Source organism: Delphinapterus leucas, chromosome 12, assembly GCF_059928025.1.
Source record: "Delphinapterus leucas isolate spDelLeu-1000000601 "Yukka" chromosome 12, BTC_Dleu_Yukka2, whole genome shotgun sequence".
Taxonomy (NCBI): Eukaryota; Metazoa; Chordata; class Mammalia; order Artiodactyla; family Monodontidae; genus Delphinapterus; species Delphinapterus leucas.
In genome coordinates, this window is record NC_143140.1 from 18,743,955 (window position 1) to 18,762,400 (window position 18,446).

Sequence of the window (18,446 nt, forward strand, 5' to 3'; positions counted from 1 at the left end):
GCTGTCAGCAACTTGACAGCCAGGCCTGCAGTCCTGAAAGCAGAGGCCAGGAGGGAAGAGTCAGCGCCTCCACTGCCCTCTTTCTGCAGTGGAGAAATAGATTTACCTGGGAAAGCAGACTGAATGCACCGAGTCTACCCCTCTGAAGAGTAATAGGAAATGTGTGATAACCAGGTGAGTTTCCTGTTTAAAAAAGTGTTTCTGTTTTTTTTTGCGATACGCGGGCCTCTCACTGTTGCGGCCTCTCCCGTTGCGGAGCACAGGCTCCGGACGCGCAGGCTCAGCGGCCATGGCTCACGGGCCCAGCCGCTCCGCGGCATGGGGGGTCTTCCCGGACGGGGGCACGAACCCGTGTCCCCTGCATCGGCAGGCGGACTCTCAACCACTGCGCCACCAGGGAAGCCCAATGTTTCTGTTTTACCAATATTTCCTTCAGCCCAGCCAGGCGTAGTCTATGTCTATGTACCAGTAAAGCTGAACGGAACACAGTAAGGCAACACTGGAGAAATGAACTTATCCAAATCTGGGGGCCATCAATCGGCTATATTTGACAAACAAATGCACCTAGTTTATAGATTACTTGCTTCTCCCATGTCATTTATTTGGGACCAGCCTACAGAACAGTACAAGACTTCACGTCACCTAGTTCAGTTTCGGTTTGCTGTGTACGTCTTCCTGGGTCCTAAGACGCTGAGTCATTCAACAAATACCAAATTGGCCCTTCCCACTCTTTAGTATTAAGAATTCCAGTCCAGCTAATTGCTTTAGATTTTTATTTTATCCATATTTAAAACCTTACATTTGAGGCAGAATTTTAGAGCTAGAAGGTAGTTTGGAGACCTTCTCCACTAATTTGCTCACTTTGCAGATGAGGAAGCCGAGACTCAGTGAGGTTGAATGTTGCCAAGATCAAGGCTGTTTGTGCTCAAGTCCTCCCCCTTCTCCCTGGCCCCCCCATCTTGTGGACTGGTAAAGGCAATCTCAGTCAATTAGAATCGTAACAGAAGAGACAAATATTTATATTAATTTGTGAGTCAACTCTTACTGCGTCCCCTCCTATTACCTTAAAAATATTTTTTTTCATAAGTAAAAATGACCCTCTTTACTTACATATCATTCTTGGAGGGACACCTACAACTTTGGGCTTTAGGCTGATTCTGCAGAGGGAGGGCCACAGAAGAGGAGAGATGGTTCTACGATGGATGAAAGTTTAACTAGTAGAAGTTTCTTAAGCAAAGCTTTCCCTACGTTGTTATTTCCTTTCTTTTTCATTCTTCATTCTCCTTAGAATGATGGACTCATTCACGAGTGGACCACACAACTATTTGCCTCTTCCTTAACATGACTCCCCGGGACATGCGCAGAACAAATTGGTCTGAACTTCCTGCACTTTGCTCTTGATTTGGTCAAGGTTAATAGTCTAAACATTATGCAGCAACAACCTAAAATGTTCTGGTCTGAATGTGGTGAGTGGCATGGAAAAAGGGAGGACAAGACTTGAGCTCAACAGCCGGTCAGGAAGAGAACAAATAGCTGCCATTTTCTAGAAGAATCTTTTCAAGTCACTATCAGGTTGTGTGTGGATTTGAGGAAGTGAGGGCCTCATGATGCCTTAGCTTCCTGGGTTTACTTAAATCCCCTTTAAATAGATTGTTTTGATGGTGCGTACTCCCGAGAGGTTTCTCTATAAGCCTGTACCACACCCAGCAAACACCTAGTATGATTTGGGACATCCTCTGGGCTTATCATAACTGCTTGCTAGCAAAATGACTTAATATTCTATCCTTAATCCATGTGGATAGCTCTTCTGCAGAGCAAATTGGACAATCTCTCTGTAGAGGCAGCCCAGGGCACTCAGTGAGTTGACTGTGTTAGTAGCTCCTCGTCTGCAGCAGGTGGAAAAGGTCCAGGTTCATCCTGGCACTTGGTCCTTGGCTTCCCACGTGGTTTCCAAACATAGTCAGAGCACTGGTGTCATTTCATTTCAGGCCTTGTCCCTGACTCGGCCTCAGAAATCATGATCCTGAACCTCCAGCTTTCGCCAGGAGAACAATGGCAATTATCTATATGAACTGGGAGGGCACATGTAATGAGGGTTACTGTTTGTTTAGCACTGTGCTGGGCACTTTAAACATGTGTCTTCATTAAAATTCACAATAATCTTCCAAAGTAGACAGTGCTGACCTCATTTTCCCAGGTAAGGAAATTGAAGCCCATTTTAGGTAGTATGACCCAAGATTAACATCCGTATGTTACGATGTTCAGCTTTTGACATCATTTTAGTGGTTTCAAATACGGGGTTTCCAGAAGGCCCTTCGGGGCTTGGAGGGGTGAATAGGGACGAGGGAGAGAGCAGTGGGGAGGCGAAACTCGCCAGCATCTCCGGTCTCATTGGTTTACAAATCAGATGTCCAGGAATGCTTTCCTCTGAACCATAAGCTCCTAACTAAAGCAAGCTCAAAACGCTCGTCTGCCGCTGTTCCTTCACGAGGCAGAAAGCTTCCCTTATAGAAAGCACAGTCTGATAGACAGTGGCTCCACATTTCTTCCTGTTGTTCAAATGTGACAGCAATGAACATGACTTGCAGTATTGGAGCTGCCATGTGGGGCTTGGATCATTTTGAGATTTCCAGTGCATGCACATTTTATGTATCAGTTTCTCCCCTGGATTTGCTTCTATCATGTCTTTGGTGTGCATTTCAAAGGTCTTGAAAAGTATTCCCAGCTGCTGACTGAGGGAGGTGGTCTCTCAGTCCTACATCATGGGATCAAAACGCATTTAAATGAATACCCCCTGCCTGCAGAGGACACTTGAAAGCACTTTACAGTTATAGTTCAAAAAGATTACGATCCAGGTCAGCAAGCAGCTTATAAATCCATAGGTTCCTGATGGTCCAAGACTGTCTTTTTTCCAACCCTCTGTTTCTGGTCCCAAGTGCACTCATGCCTGAAAATAGACTCTTGTTTCCCGCCAGCGCTCTGAGGGTCTCAGGCCCACCTGTCACTAACTCCGGTTCATTGCACCCACCCCTCCCCCCAGATCGTCCTGTCACTTGTACCGCATCCTTGGGGCTGAGTACTGATTGCCTTTCTGCCCTTTTCTTCATCATTCTTTACCATTTCACCATCCCCTTCCCTTGCGCGGTCCTAACACTCACGTGCTAGACCGGAAGTGAGGCATCTCCTTTAATCGGGTCCCGTCCTAGGGCAGGATTTCAGTTCAGTATGGCTGGAGCTCAGGCTTCGTTTGGTCTGGCCGGGGCTGAGGGCCTGTTAGGACTTTTCTGTGGACTTTTTTTTTTTTTTTCCTGTTTGTTTTTTAACATTTTAATGCGATGAAACCTAGTGATCGCTAGATGGCGCTCAATAGCAAAAGAAGTAGGAATAGATTCAGGGGATGAAATAAGAGCCCGAACTGATTTTTGTCTGCTTAAAAGCCGCTGTGCGGAGCGCACCGGGGGAGGGAGGCGAGGTCCGCCTGGAATTGGCGCGGTGGCAGAATCAGCTTCGGGGGACCGCTGATAGAGCGCTTAGGACGCCGTGATCACCGCGGCAGATCGGGCCTGGCCGGCTGGGGCATGTGGTGCAAACTCCTGGATCATCTTTTCCCATTTCAAAAAGGCAGAGGCAGGGCCCCGGAGTTCCAAGGAAGCCGTGACCCAGCCTCACGTCTGAGACAAGCGGGGAGCTGGGGCCCCCTAACCCCCGAACAACCTAGGCTTTGCGGTCCCGGCTTTGTTGGTGGGGAGGAGGGCGTGTCATTCCTTTCCTTGGGGCATCACGGAATGACAACCCCACACATCCGGATCAATGGTAATCTGCAGGACACACTAGCCCACCGACCGTACTTTTAGGGGCTCGCGAACGTGTTTTAAATTCTTTAAAATCAGAAGAAAAAATTAATATAATCCAATCTGCATTATATCTGTCTCTATACCACCAAAGACATAAAATATAATTTTAAAGATTTCTATTAATATTAATGTTTAAAATTAATATTCATGAAGGCAAAGGGTCTAGAGCCCAGGAAATCCTAATGCAGCGCTGGTCGTCTGACTGCTCCCTTCTTAAGGCGTGAATGTCATTTTAATTCAGTGCTTGGTGCTGAGTACTTAGTCATTGAATAAATGTGGCGCCCTTCTGGGGGTTTGTGCGGGGAACCTCACCTTCCACACAGGCCCATCGGGCTTGTTTTCCCAAGTCCTGAGAACATTCTGGGCTTGGCCGCACCTGCCGCGGAGTGAACCTGCTCATCTCTGCTGTCAATGCTGAAGCCTACAGGAAGGCACCCTGGGCGAGAAGAGCTGGTTCTCAGCAATTATCTGTGGCCTTGGGAATGCAGGTTAGCATCTTTGTGTCTCATTTCTCCCTTCTATAAAAAGGGGTAATGAAAGCAGGTGATCACTAACATTCCTCCAACTCAAATAGAAATCTCCCATTCTAGGTGTCCTACTGGAACAAAGGCATCCGGAGCTTTAGCCGGGCTCCAGAACTGTTGTGCAATTCAGTGATTAAAAGAACTTTTTAAAAATCTACATTAAAAGAACTTAAAAAAAATCTACATTTAAGTTCATGTTTATTGTTTTATTGTTATTTTATTACTGGCCAAAAATATTTTGCTTATGACTTATTGCCAAAGGGTGGGATTAGAGTGGGAATAACTATTCAGTGATACGTAACGCACAGCATAGTACTATGCACGTGGTTGCAGCTTAACACACGTTTGTGGAATTGAGTAAGTTATTAATGGGGCTTCTGTCTGGCTTGAAGGGGCATGCAATGAAGAAACTTAGGGTTTCATTTCAATTCTCCACCATTCTCAAGAAAACCACCACAAACTCTTTATAGGAGGCTCTCAGTAACATTTCCAGGGCAAACACACATGTCTTACCCTGGACAGAGGGTTGAAGAATTCTCGCTCAGTCATTTTTGTATCAGCTAAACTGAGGTGTTCTGGGTGCACTGATCTTAGGGCCTGAGTGTCCCAGGATGTGGAGGGGGACGGCTGACAGCAGGGGCTGTGGGAAGTGACCCTGCAGCTGGGCTGAGTCCCAGGCTTGTGTGGAGGGTTTGCATTAAGGGGTTGGATGAAGGGCTCTGGGAGTGTCTTAAGGAAGCTCCACCGGGTGGTTCCGGTGTGAGATGAGGGCACAGGCTGAAACTCTGGAGAGGGGTGAAAGGTATGTGGCAGTCCAGCTGGTAACAGAAGCACACATTAACAGAAAATCCCTGTGATGGCACCCCAGGAGGCACGGGGCAGCAGCAGTGTAACCCTAGGAGACTGGCCAGAGACCTAGGAGACGGGATGGGGGAGCTGGGGAGAGTCTCCTGGAGACAGGATTCGTGTGGCTGCCCCAGCTCGGAAGGGGCACTCCTAGCAGAGCCAATCACCAGTACATGGAAAGGCGACATTTGCAAGTTTGGGACTTTTGTTTCTGAGAGAACGAGTTTTTGTTTTTTTGGCATTCTAGAATATGACAAAATATTGTAGGAAATTTCACTTGGTGAAATGTAGAACCTAACAGTTCATCTAGGATTAATTAGACTGAAGTGTGTTGTCACTTTTTCTAAGTAGATTAAACAGCCTCTGTATACCCAGTAGGAGGGCTGATAAGACTCCTTTTTATAAGGAGGCAGTAGGTAGAGTTGAAGGAAACACACAAAGCTGCCTTTGAATTCCAGCTCCAGCCCTTGGTGACTCTGTGACCAGTAAAAGGTAAGTTACTTACAATTTTAGGAAACAGTTTCTCCAACTGTGTAATAGGGGGAAAATAATACCTTTGTGTAGTTTCTTATTAAAATTAAAAAATAGTGTCAATCATTTTTATTGTCATTATTGTGATGAGTGACATCTACCATCTTCTCAGAGCTGGTGACTAAGTGCGAATCTTACAAATTATGCACTTTCCAGAGAAAATGAGTTTGTTGATCCACATTCTGGCTGGAAGCATCTAGGATGCCAGACTGTAGTTAATTTCAATGTTTACCATTTACCAGCCTTGAGTCTGCCTGTTTCTGAGGAGGAATTTTAGGAATTCAAGGAGAGAATAAGTCAGAATAAGTTATATGTAGTTTTGCATGTTTGAAATCTTCAACCTGCACACCTAACTGGCATAAAAGCTCTACATGCTTCTGAAGAATTTTCACAGCAGCTTAAATGAAAGACACCTCTAGTTGCTACGGGTGCCGGTAGAATACTGAGCAAGCCGTGATTTATTGTTTTTTGGTTGATAAATCAGATAGTTCTAACGTTGGTTTATACTTTTTATATCAGAGATGCATTTATTCAGGGAGTTTCAAAAGGTGAAAGGCAAACCGCACACAGTACCAACAGCGTGTGTGGCTTCTCCTACCTGTCTGTGCCTCTGCAGATGCCATCTGGCCTGACAAAGTGCTGACCCTCCTTTAGAGGACACAGCCAGACGGCTCGATGCTGATCTGAATGTGGGGGTGAAATTCACCTGGAAATCTCACGAGGGTTTTCAGATTCTATCTTCTTTCTTCTCTTTAGTCCCAAAGTAGTAAAGGAATAATAACCCCCCCTCCCGGCATTGCTACCATAAACCACTCTTCCACCCTGACATTAGGCCAAAAGAAAAGAAAAGTACTTGATTGGGTTTTGTTTCAAATTTTGCAAATGGAACTAAATAATTGGTCTGCCCGGGCATTGCCTACAAAATATAATAAAACTGGGGCAAAGAAAAGAAATGCTACATCCTCTGACCAAGTGGGCTTTAACAGTCCCCTCAGCCCAACTAAACTTTACACTGGCTTCTTTCTTCAACCTCCCTTTCCTTAGAGTGAAACTGAGTGGGACCCTTGTGGCTCCTGGGCATGGAAATATTTCTGTGTCCCCCATTTCTTGTAGGTGAGACTCTAGCCTCCATGACCTTCCCTGAGTTCCAAAGGGTAGAGTGGAACAGTTGCTAGTCAGGGAAGGGAGGGAATGCAGAGACAGGGGAGGAGCTGTCAAGAAACAATAGCACAGCCTTGGGGCAGGGTCCTGGTTCCCCCTCAAGGGATACACATGACAATATCTTTGAGATCTTCACAGAACTTAAACCCCCAGCAAATGGAAGATGTTAGCATTCTTCATTCCAATGAAGGCCACCTGAGGCCAGATTAAAGGAACAAGAGAAGCTTATCAAGAGGCCACACGGTGGCCTCCCTGGTGGCGCAGTGGTTGAGCGTCTGCCTGCCAATGCAGGGGACACGGGTTCGACTCGCTGTCCAGTCCGGGAAGAGCGGTTGGGCCCGTGAGCCATGTGCCGCTGAACCTGCGCGTCTGGAGGCCACACCAGTGAGAGACCGTGACTACATGAGACCAGATTAAAGGAATGCAGGCCCTGAACACACCCTAATCTTATCAGCAACCCTGCCCTTGAACTATTGCTAATAAAACTCCTCACCAAATCCTCGCGGGTTGGGACACAGTTTTGAGGGGCATGAACCCACTGTGACCCCCTTTTCCTGGCGAAGCAATAAAGCTATTCTTTTCTTCTTCACCCAGAACTCTGTCTCGGAGATTTGATTCGGCACCGGTGCACAGAGGCTGAGTTTTCAGCATCAAGAGCAGCCAGTTTAGAAAACGTGTAAATTCTTCCTCTGCCCCTTTGAGATGTAAATCTCTTTAGAGCTTCTTGCCAGAATTATGACTCCTGACTTCCAAATTTCTCCAGGACCTGGGAGACACGTCTTTAAAATGTAATCATTGGGGAAGGTAGCACCTCCTCCCTCCCAGGCTCTGTGGGAGGGTTGGCGCCTTGCTCCAAGTTGTAAGACAGGAGGTGGACAGGGCATGTTGACGTTCTCATTTTCAGTTTCATCCCAAACTCATGGAAATGTGGCCTTGCTCTTGCTATTCTACTAGATTGCTTCTGCAAAGGGTTCTAATGACCTCTGAACTGTCAACTTAAATGACTTCCATCTCCTGTTTACTCACCCAAATGCATCCTTTCAGCACTGGCCTTTCTCCGGGCCTCCAGACACCTACTTCATAGGCTAGAAGTCAATTCACCTAATATCCATTTCCATAAAACTGGTTTCCCCAAAAATATTTTTTGGAGTATTTTTATATCCTGAAGATATTTTATTAATTTTTGCCCTTAAACCTTTTAAAATGACTTAATTCATGTGCCCTTTGTAACTATGTATATATTTTTACTAAGTATTTTCTAAACTTTCAGTATTTTATGAATGATAAACTCTGTTTTTATTTTATAATCTTGGGGATGCTTTAAGTACTTAGTCTGAAGACTTTGTGAGTTTTATAAAATTTTATTAAAGTTTAACTTAAAAAAAATCATAAGTCATGAAAAAGAAAAAAAAAGGAAGAAAGAAAAGTAGGACCCTAAAGCAGAAGCAAATAGATTGAACAGGGGCTCTTAGACAACCTGGCTTTAAATGAGCAACAGTTAATTAAGCGGCTTTACGTGAGTGAACAGGTAGGATGGGGGTCCCTGGAGAAAGAGAACCAGGCATGGTTTTCTTGACATAAGAGAAGCCATTTTTGGCCTCAGCCATTTTGTGATCTAAGCCTGGCCACAATGCTTGCCCTTGAACAGGTCTCAGTAATTAACGATCTTAAGGGAACAAATGAATGCAGGAACAAAGGACTGTTATCAGGCAAGAGAAGTAACAGCAGCAAAGATAACATTGTTGTAAAGACTCCCAGTTCTGCTTCAGTGGTAAAGATTTGCCTGAAGCCTCAACCACCAGATCAACCGGAACCTAAGGGAGGATAACGTTGACCTTTTCTGACCCTTGTGTGCCCATCAACTAAAGCTTGGACTCTGTCCACCACCCAAGCCCCTTCATGAATATGCATGTGCCCTTAACTTAAAACTTCCCCAATTTTGCTGTTCAGGGAGACCCTGCTTTGGGAAAGACCCCTGGGGTTCTCCTTACCTACTGCAAGTAATAAATCTTCCTATTCCAGCTCTTTGGCCTGCTTGTGTCTTTTGGTTCGACACCCATCAAGAGGGGAACCCAGTTTTCGGGTAACACTGCTTCAGCCTGGCTTTCCCTTCCGTCCATTCTGAGCATCTTTACTCCTTGCTTAGTACCCAAAGCTGCTCTCACAGTGGAAGAAGTACCCCACCACTCCCAGAAATGTCTGCGTTTTCCTCCTGCCCTTTCTGGAATAGCCCCTCCTTACCCTCCCTTGCCTGGGCCCACCACCATTCTACAAGGCCCAGCCCCTATGGCTGTCTGTCTAGGAAGGCTGCGGTGACATTCTCTCACCTGGGGAGAGTGAATTGCTCCCTGCTCTGTGCTTCCTAACATTTCTGTTCATATCCTGACTATAGTGTTTAGAGAGTCTCTGACTTTTTTGGTACATACTTCTGTCTCTCTTGTTAGACCTTTTGCTCCTTGGGGCAGAGATGGGCTCCATCCACCTTTGGGTCCGGTGTCTAGAATAGTGCCTGGCTCTAGGCAGACGGTCCCTAAGTGCTTCCTGAAGGGATGAATGAACAGAGTCCCACATCGTTTTTGCATTGTCATTTACTTGTCTGACTTTTCTGTAACAGCAAGAGAAGGGCTGGAGAGAGCAAGAGGCTGGGAAACCTTTGATGGTTTAAAAAAAATCCCCCAACATTTGGAAATAAGGAGAAAACTGGATGACAAGTTGCCTGGTAAACAGGGATCATTGTGGGCCAACCCGGCTATCTGCCTGCATTTTTACAGCCGGCCAGCTGGATTTTTACATTTTCAAGTGGTTATATATGCACCAACATAATATCCTCAATTTTGCCTTTTGTCTCGTAAGGCCTAAAATATTCACTGTCTGGCCTTTTAAGAAACACTTTGCTGACTCCTAGAAGGAGGTAACTTGGTTTGACCTACCATTTACTATTGATTATGGCATTTTACAACTCTATAAAGTTAGAAGCTATCATAGAGAAAGTGGATAAGATACAATGATTGTATTTTCTGTTTTGTATTTAGATTTCATCATTTGCTTTTGTTCTCTGTTTATATAAGATCCCTGTTTCCATATCCTCTTTAAACCAGATTTGTCATCTAACAATTTCCTTATTAATGAGTCAAATAAGACTGTGGCATATGCTCACTATCTATTCATATGACGTTCATGCTTTTCACATTTTGGGGTTTGGAGGAGGCAGGCTGGCGGCTCCCGGGCTGGGGGACAGTGCACCTGAGGCGGGAAACCCTCCAGTGCTGTGTAGCCCTAGTTTTAGTCTGTTTCTTCCAAGAAAGTGGTAAGAAAAGTGCAAAGAGGTAAGACACCCCGTAACTTAGTGTCGCTGTATTTGGCCATCCTGGTTGGGAAAAGGTTGAAATGATAGGACACATTCCCCATTTTCCAAGGAAAGATTCTTGGGCTTCTCTCCCGTAGACAAGCTAGGTATTTATTCCGGATGTACAGTATTTCCCTCTCTGATCCTCTTTCAAGGAGAGTTTTCTCCAGTAAGTTCAAGCAAATACTTACATGAACAAACCCGAATCAGCGAGGCTTCTTGTATTGGCTAAAATGGCCTTCGGGTGTTATCTGGGATTTTGATGGTCGGTGCCCTGACCCTGTGACCTCTCTTACTACATGCTGGGGGATGGGCACTGCTGAGCATCCGCCGAGCCTTAGACACTAGGAAAGACCATGCCGGCAACAGAGCCAGAGGCCGCGTGTGTTGGGATTTGAGTCCTTGTTCTCTAGGAAACTGAAGTGCTTGGGGTCCAGGGACCTGAGAGGCAGCGTGAGCAGTTGGGTGCACTGGTTGGATGTACTAGGAGGATGTTTTAATCAGCTTGCCTGTCGATCACCATGACAGCTTACACTTAAATACACCACCATGAGGAGAAAATCTGGACCAGCCACTCATGCTGAAAAACTAGAAGCAAAGTAGCTGTCGTCTTCTAGATCAAAGGAATAAGAAGAAAACTACTGAAAATCATATGCATATTTTCCCTTAATTTGTTTTAAAATCCAGACACCCATTTCTTCTATAATCAAAATACTAATTTTGTACATATTTCCCCAAACTAAAATTGTACAGGAGAACTGAGGCTAGAAACACTTTACTATACTCTAAGTATACAGGTGGTTTTTTTTATGATCGGCATTTTACGTTTCAAGAAGCTTTATAAGATGTGCAGATTCATAGAAGTAAGAAATTAATGAACTCTGTGCAGAAGCAATGGTTGTAGCAGGCTGTGAACAGGGAAGGGCTGTGAAAAGTGGGAGAACGAAAGTGGGAGCATTCGTGGGTCTGCGTCTGGGTGGGTCCCCGAGTACCTCTCTGTCTTGGGTGGCTACCTCCCTCTCTTCGGCAGCCACCACCCTCCAAAGGTAGCTCGGGCCACTGCCACCAAAACTTTTGTGGCTGGTGTCCTGCCTCTCCAGCTCTAGTGCTGACAAAGCTTTTCTCCTTGACCAGACCCTAACTCAGGCTCCCCTAAAATTTCCAACTCGGCCTCAACTCTTGGGCTTCTGTGTTTGTCTCTTCACTGTCCAATTTTAGCACGAAAGCTGTTAAGTAGGTTTGGCCAGAACCTCCCATCCTCCATATATCTGATCATCAGGTTTCTCTGCTCTCTCCCAGGTGCTGTCTGATCACCTGGCCTTGCTTCTGCAAGAATCCTTTTAGGTCATTTTAGCCAGAATCCCCTCTCACCCCTGATGTTCCTTCTTAGTAATATTCCATCCACTGACCCATTCTGCTCCTTGGCTATAAATTCCCAGTTGCGTGTGCTGTGCCCAGAGCTGAGTCCAATCTCTCTCCTGCACCGTGAGACTCCATTGCCGTGGTCCCTACATCCGTAGAGATGGGCCCCCGGAATAAAGTCTCCCTTGGCATCTTTAACAAATGTCACTGAGTCACTGTTTCTTTAACGACGCTGGTTGTCTTCATGGCGGCTGCAGCAGCCCAGCCCTCACACCACCACCAACCACAGGCCTCCTCACTGCCTGAGATCAGCCAGGGAGACCAGAATTCTCTACATTCATCTCGATCCCCATATTTTCTCCGTACTATTCAGGCCTCAGGCTTCAATGAAATGGGATTTAAAGGAAAACTCAGTGCTTTCTTCTTTATGGGATCCCTCCCTGGTGATGCCCACACTCACAGAAATTTGCAACTAAGAGTAGCATATCAGAAAGTGCTCATTAGAAGGTCTTTGAAGGGAAAAGGCATAGCTTTGATTCCAGCATCGTTGTAAGGTGGCCACCCTTGGCCACGGGACAAGTTCCTTTGGGCAGGGACTTGCATATGCTGGCTGGTTGTCACCGTGGTGGGTGAATGCCAACTCTTTAGGGTTTACCCGTGTAGAAGGCGGTAAGGTTCAATCCATCATCAGCTCCTTGCTGGCTACATGGGTGAATCTTCCCTTTGCCTTTTGTGAAGTAACTAAACCAGTGGCGAGGGAGGAAGCCCCGCCTCCTCCCGCCTCCTCCAGCTCCCTGTCCGTTGGAAGATGGCACAGTGGCTTCTCACTATAACTAGGAGTGCTTTTGGATATTAGATTTATCTGTTTTGATTTATATAGAGGAATCCATAAAGTTCTTTGCTATTTATTTTTAACTTTTATAAAATCCATATTTGGCTTTCTAATTCTGCTGTCCTCCAACCCTTTCGTTTAGGCATTACTGTGTCCTGGCTGGCTCACGACAGCCATTCTTGGCAGACCTCGTCCATCTATCCATCCATCCATCCATCCAGTCATTCAATAATTCTATGAGTTCCAATGTATTAAAAATTCAGATTTTTCTGAATTCTCCAAGTATCAAGAAATAAGTAGAGTAAGGTAATGTCCCAGGTGGCCCAGCGCTCTCTGGCCCCCCCTCTTGCTCTACCACTAATCAGTGTAAATTTGGCTCCAGTAGGGACTGGAACCCACGTTAGCACCATCTCATTTCTTTTTTTTTTTTTTTTTTTGCAGTACGCGGGCCTCTCACTGTTGTGGCCTCTCCCGTTGCGGAGCACAGGCTCCAGACGCACAGGCTCAGCGGCCATGGCTCACGGGCCCAGCCGCTACGCGGCATGTGGGATCTTCCCGGACCGGGGCACGAACCCGCGTCCCCTGCATCGGCAGGCGGACTCTCAACCACTGCGCCACCAGGGAAGCCCAGCACTATCTCATTTCTATTGCTATTGGCTTCTTAGAGGAAAAGCTACATAGCCAAACTGGTTGTGAGAAATTAGTGAAATAATTTCAGTTGAACCTCCACACAAATACCTTGTCATGGTACTGTCATTGTTCCCACTGGTACCCTCCTCAGATCACAGATTATTAGTCAAGCTGCTAATGACGATGTTACAATATTAATCACTAATTTTTATTAGTCAACTACAGTGTGTTGAATGTTATGCTAAGTGTTGGTTAATCCTCACAGCTCTTACTACCTCCATTTTCCAGTTGTGGAGATGGGAGTCCTGCGGTTAGTGAAACTGAACAGGACCCTGTAAGGCTCCTGGGCACGGAAGCCTTTCTGTGCCCCTCTCTCTTGTTTGTAGGGAATACACTCCAGCCTCCATGACCTTCCCTGAGTTCCAAAGGGCAGGTTCAAACAGACACTAATCAGGGAAGTGGGGGATGGTGGGATAAGGGAGGAATAGTCAAGAAACAATAGTGCAGCCTTGGGGCAGGTCCTGGTTCCGCCTCAAGGGATACACATAACAATATCTTTCAGCTCTTCTGCAGAACTGAAACCCCCAACAAATGGAAGACGTTAGCATTCTTCCTTCTGGGAAAGATCATAGTTGATAACCTTGAGAAACTCATCAAGAGACCACCTGAGGCCAGATTAAAGGAATGCAGGCCCTGTACACACCCCGATCCTTATCAGCGACCCTGCCCTTGAACCAGTGCTATAAAACTCCTCGCCAAATCCACCCCCCCCAGCCAGGTTGGGCCACACAGTTTTGAGAGGCATGAGCCTGCTGTGTCCCCCTTTGCCTGGCAAAGCAATAAAACTATTCTTTTCTACTTCACCCAAACCCCTGTCTCTGAGATTCGATTCCACACTGGTGCACAGAGGCAGAGTTTTTGGCATCATTAGAACACAGGATTCATGTTCAGGACCATAGCCCTCCAAGGTCATGGTTTTCTGCTGTGCTTCCTTCCAGCGTCCCCAGGGTCCCTTACACATCCCTGGCAAATACATTACCAGCTTCCTGCCCTCTATCTAAGAGGCGCCCCAGCTCCCTGGGGAGGAAAAAAGGGAGGGAGTCGGGCCTTTGTCTCTCTTATGCTAAGTTCTCCCTATATATGTTCCTGTTTTCAATTGACTGAAAAGAATTGGTCTTCTGATCTTAACTGGCAGGGATCCCCTGGTAGTTTTCAGGGGAAGAGGCGGTACCTTACTAGCACTTAGGAGGTCTTTGATTTCTTAGGGGTCTGGAGGGCTTGCTTAGCTGCTTGTGTTCAAAGGTAAGCACTCCCGGGCTCAGTGCCTTCAGGCTGTGTGTCTTTTTAATAATCCTGTTTACTGAGGTAGGAGGCAATTTTCTTAAAGTTGCTCAAGGCTCTGCTCCATCAAAGAGAAGTGTCTCCCAACTGAGCCTTTTTGTTTGCATTTTGCCTGAGGCCTTTCCCTATGCCTTCATTGTTAGTCCCCAGGAAGCCAGGGAGGATGTTAACTATCCACCTCACTAATTCACAGCCAATTAGGAAGTTTGTTCTGAACATGACCCGAAGGTCGCTTTTCCAGTAGATTTGGAGCCTTGCCCCCTTGCCATGCAGAGAATTAAAAATTTTTCTTCAGTTGGTTAGAAAACAGAATTTTGAAGCTAATGGTGGAAACAGTTCCCAATTTGTGCATAGCTGGTTATATTGGTACATACACTATGCTTTATTATCAGAACAAATGTTTGCTTTCTATTTTGTAGCTTCGGGCTCAGCCCCTGTATCTTTAAGTTTTTTTTCATATCTAACTGCTTTGTTTTAACCTGCACAAGTGGAAGCTGATCTAGGGTATACAAATGGGAAGGGACATGATTTTCCTCTTGGGTGATGGTGAAGTGGCTTTCTTCCAAGTTTGAGTTTCGGCCTAATGATTATTTTTCTTTCCTCGGGAAACTGTCTCAGTTTCATCCCGAATTGTGCTATGTACGAAGAGGACTGGAAGGTTTCTTAGGTGGTTGCAGTTCACTGAGAAAGTGCTTTTGACCTCCGGCAAGATATAAATTAGCTTGGCTGTGGGTTATGTTAAAAAAAAATCTCTTAAGCACAGCAAAAGTTTTGTTCTGTGGGGAAACTATAGAGCCCAGATTGTGAAGCAAGAGGTATACTTGCTCTTTGCTCTTTTGATGTAGGAAAACTTTAACCTGCATGTCTTAGGACCCTACCTTTCTACTACGTTGATTCATAGCTTCTGAAAAGTTATTCTGTCAAGTGCAGTTTTAAACTGATTCTTGTGGCCTCAACGTTGAACTGCATGCTTAAGCAAACAAAACCAAAACACCCCCACAGTTTTCTGGGTTGGATTCTTTTACCTGGTTCGACATCAAGAGAGTAGCTATCTATTTCCAGATCAAGCTGCTGTGCGGCCGCCGAACGAAAATCCTCCAAGACCCCTCGCACAGCCTTGGTGAGGTTATATGGCACTGATTTAGCAAACTTCATTTTGCTATTCACGATCACACTCCCATTTCTGAAGTTAAGTATTTCAAGTTGCTTAAAACCTGTGAGATTGGATCGTAGATATGGAACCAGCTGCAAAAATAAAAGAGAGTTTACTCTTAACGGTGTTCTAAGTGCTCAGATGCTGCTCATTCCATTTGTACTCACATTTCATTATCTGAGGCATAAATTTCAGTTCCTTTTTTGACACTGATTTTTTTTTTTTTTTTTTTTTTTTGTGGTACGCGGGCCTCTCACTGTCGTGGCCTCTCCCGTTGCACAGCACAGGCTCCGGATGCGCAGGCTCAGCGGCCATGGCTCACGGGCCCAGCCGCTCCGCGGCATGTGGGATCTTCCCGGACCGGGGCACGAACCCGCGTCCCCTGCATCGGCAGCGGACTCTCAACCACTGCGCCACCAGGGAAGCCCTCAGTTCTTTTTTTATGTTTGTGTTTGGATTGAACGTGAGACCAGAACACCACTATTTAATGATCTATTTGCAGTGATTATGTCCCATATTTCCACTTTCCTGAGTACTGAGATGGATGGGCAGTGATTTTCTTCATGATGAATTGTGAGAACAGAGGATTGACAAAAAAATCCAGGTCAATGCTATCAGCCAAGAAGGGATGCCAGGTTCAGTTATTAAAAAAAAAATCTAAGTAAATAAAAACGTGTTCCAAACTGAGCCCAGGAGCAGACTGACCTATGCCTGGTCAATAGGACATCCATTTGGAAGCAACCAATTTGAAATGACATATTGAAATAAACAGCTGAAACATCAGCTCGTCTGTCTGTGCAGGACGCTTCATATCAACACAAATGTGGTGAAGTGGAAAGAGCAGAGAACTTGGCTCTCAGAAGACTAGGTGTCAGTCCTGTGACTGTTGCTAGCCAGCGGTGTGACCTCATCAAGCCACTTAACTACTGTAGTACCTCAGTGCTCTCACCTGAATTGTGAGGGAGAAGAACAGTTGTTCCCTAAGGACCTTTCCCAAGTTATAATTTAATAATCTCAAAATGATGCCCCAGAGGATTGTGCTTTACGTTCCCACACCTGTCTCTTGTAAGCCACAGCCATCCTTTTTTTTTTTTGGCTGCGCTGCATGGCATGTGGGATCTTAGTTCCCCGACCAGGGAACCTGTGCCCCCCTGAAGTGGAAGCGCACAGTCTTAACCACTGGGCCACCAGGGAGGTCCCCACGACCATCTTTGAGATCACTTTTCAGAAATGTCTGAAACTCAGCGATGTCTACTTTGTTTCCGGCCTTGAAAGTGAGCCCTCTCCTTCATGAACCAACACCCACGAACCCAGAGAGGGCACAGATGCAAACTACAATCTCCCAGGCTTGGCCCAGACCTGCTTTTCCTTTGCCCCTGTCCCCACCCCACCAGAATTTTGACACTGACCCAGACCCCCATGTTGGTACCCCTTCCAGTAACCGCCCCCCCGGCACAAGGTCATTGTGAAAATAAAATGAAATTTTATACAAAGTGTGGAACCGCTCTCTCCTGTTTTCTCCCACCTACTTTGACTAGGCTCATTCTCTATGTCTTAACATTGCTTTGGCCCCTGGTGGGAATTCCCTGTCCTCAGCTAGTGTGCAGACAAGTAGCTGCTCCCTTCTCCCAAATCATTCTCCTCTTCTTCACGGGAAAGAGGCTGCCCAGCTAGAGACCACATTTCCCAGCCTCCCTTGCAGCAAGCTGTGGTCACGTGACCAGTTCCCACCAATGGAATATGAGTGTAAGAGATGTGGGCAACTTTGGCATCACTTGCTTAGGAAATTGCTTGCCCTGGGCTTCCTCTCTTTCCCCTTCTCACAGTGGAAACAGGGATGTACTGGTGACCCAGCTTTGGCTGCATGAGTGAGGAAACACCCTTGGGGTTGGCAGAGTTATAAGATGAAGGGATTGTGAGTCCCTGAATGACGTCATAGAGCAGAGCTGTCGCACCCACCCAGTGAAAGAGAAATACGCTTGCACTCTATTTAAGTTACTGTATTCTTGATCTTTTCATTATGGCAGCCCAGCATGTACCCTAGTTAATACACCTGGGTTTGATGCCCTGGGACTCTGTTCCTTGAGATTGTCCCAATATCTACTCACCTCATTTGGGGGAGGGGGGAATAGCACAAAGTCTTACTTTAAAGTTCACCTGAAGCATTGGTGTTTATGTGGTTTTAATTTGCTAATGATTTAACTTATATGTAGCTTACAAATATTTTCCCTCTTATTTTCAAAAATTCTGTAATCTTTGTGCTATGCATTGTGTACTTGAATTTCATTAGCCGTGACTGTGTAGAGGTTCATAGTTCAGCAGTTTTCACTGTGTATGTATTTCTAGTACATGTGAGTTTGGGGGGTGTTTCATAAATCAGGGTTATATGCCACCATGATTGTCTTCTCACTTTCTGTGTTAGGGCTTGGGATGCTAAGCCATTTAGTCAGTTTTTTTTTTTTTTTAGTTTTATGAGAATTTAAGGGGAACTAAAAAAAAAAAGAATTCTTATATTTGAACTCTCGGCCTCACTTGTGCTGGACTTTTCTAGCCTTGAACCCTTTATTCAGATGGCTGGAAAACAGCATGTGGCATTATAACTTAGGGAAAGTCTGCTCATATTGTTTATAAATTCCAAGTTCAGTCCGTGAGTGGCTATGTATTATTCCTGGGAAAACTAAATCGGGAGGAACTATAATGAAAAGGTCTTAAAAATAAGTTTGTTCCCAGGACGCTGGGCGGCAGTGGCCCATTGGATCTGAATCCATCTCAACGCTCTAGCTGAATGCCATCGGCAACAGCTATCTCAGAGGCTTGTCTCTTCCACCTAGCGTTGCTCAAGACAGCCAGGGATTATATTATAAAA

The 18,446-nt window shown here is 45.7% G+C and overlaps 1 protein-coding gene across 1 annotated transcript in view; it reads right to left on the minus strand.

The window, feature by feature from the left end:
• Positions 1 to 18,446, minus strand: part of IMPG1 (interphotoreceptor matrix proteoglycan 1) — a 150,103-nt gene that overhangs the window by 9,934 nt on the left and 121,723 nt on the right. The window contains exon 16 of the mRNA XM_089922283.1: positions 15,453 to 15,672. Coding sequence (XP_089778409.1) covers positions 15,453 to 15,672 — 220 coding nt within the window. The remainder of the gene's footprint in view (positions 1 to 15,452; positions 15,673 to 18,446) is intronic.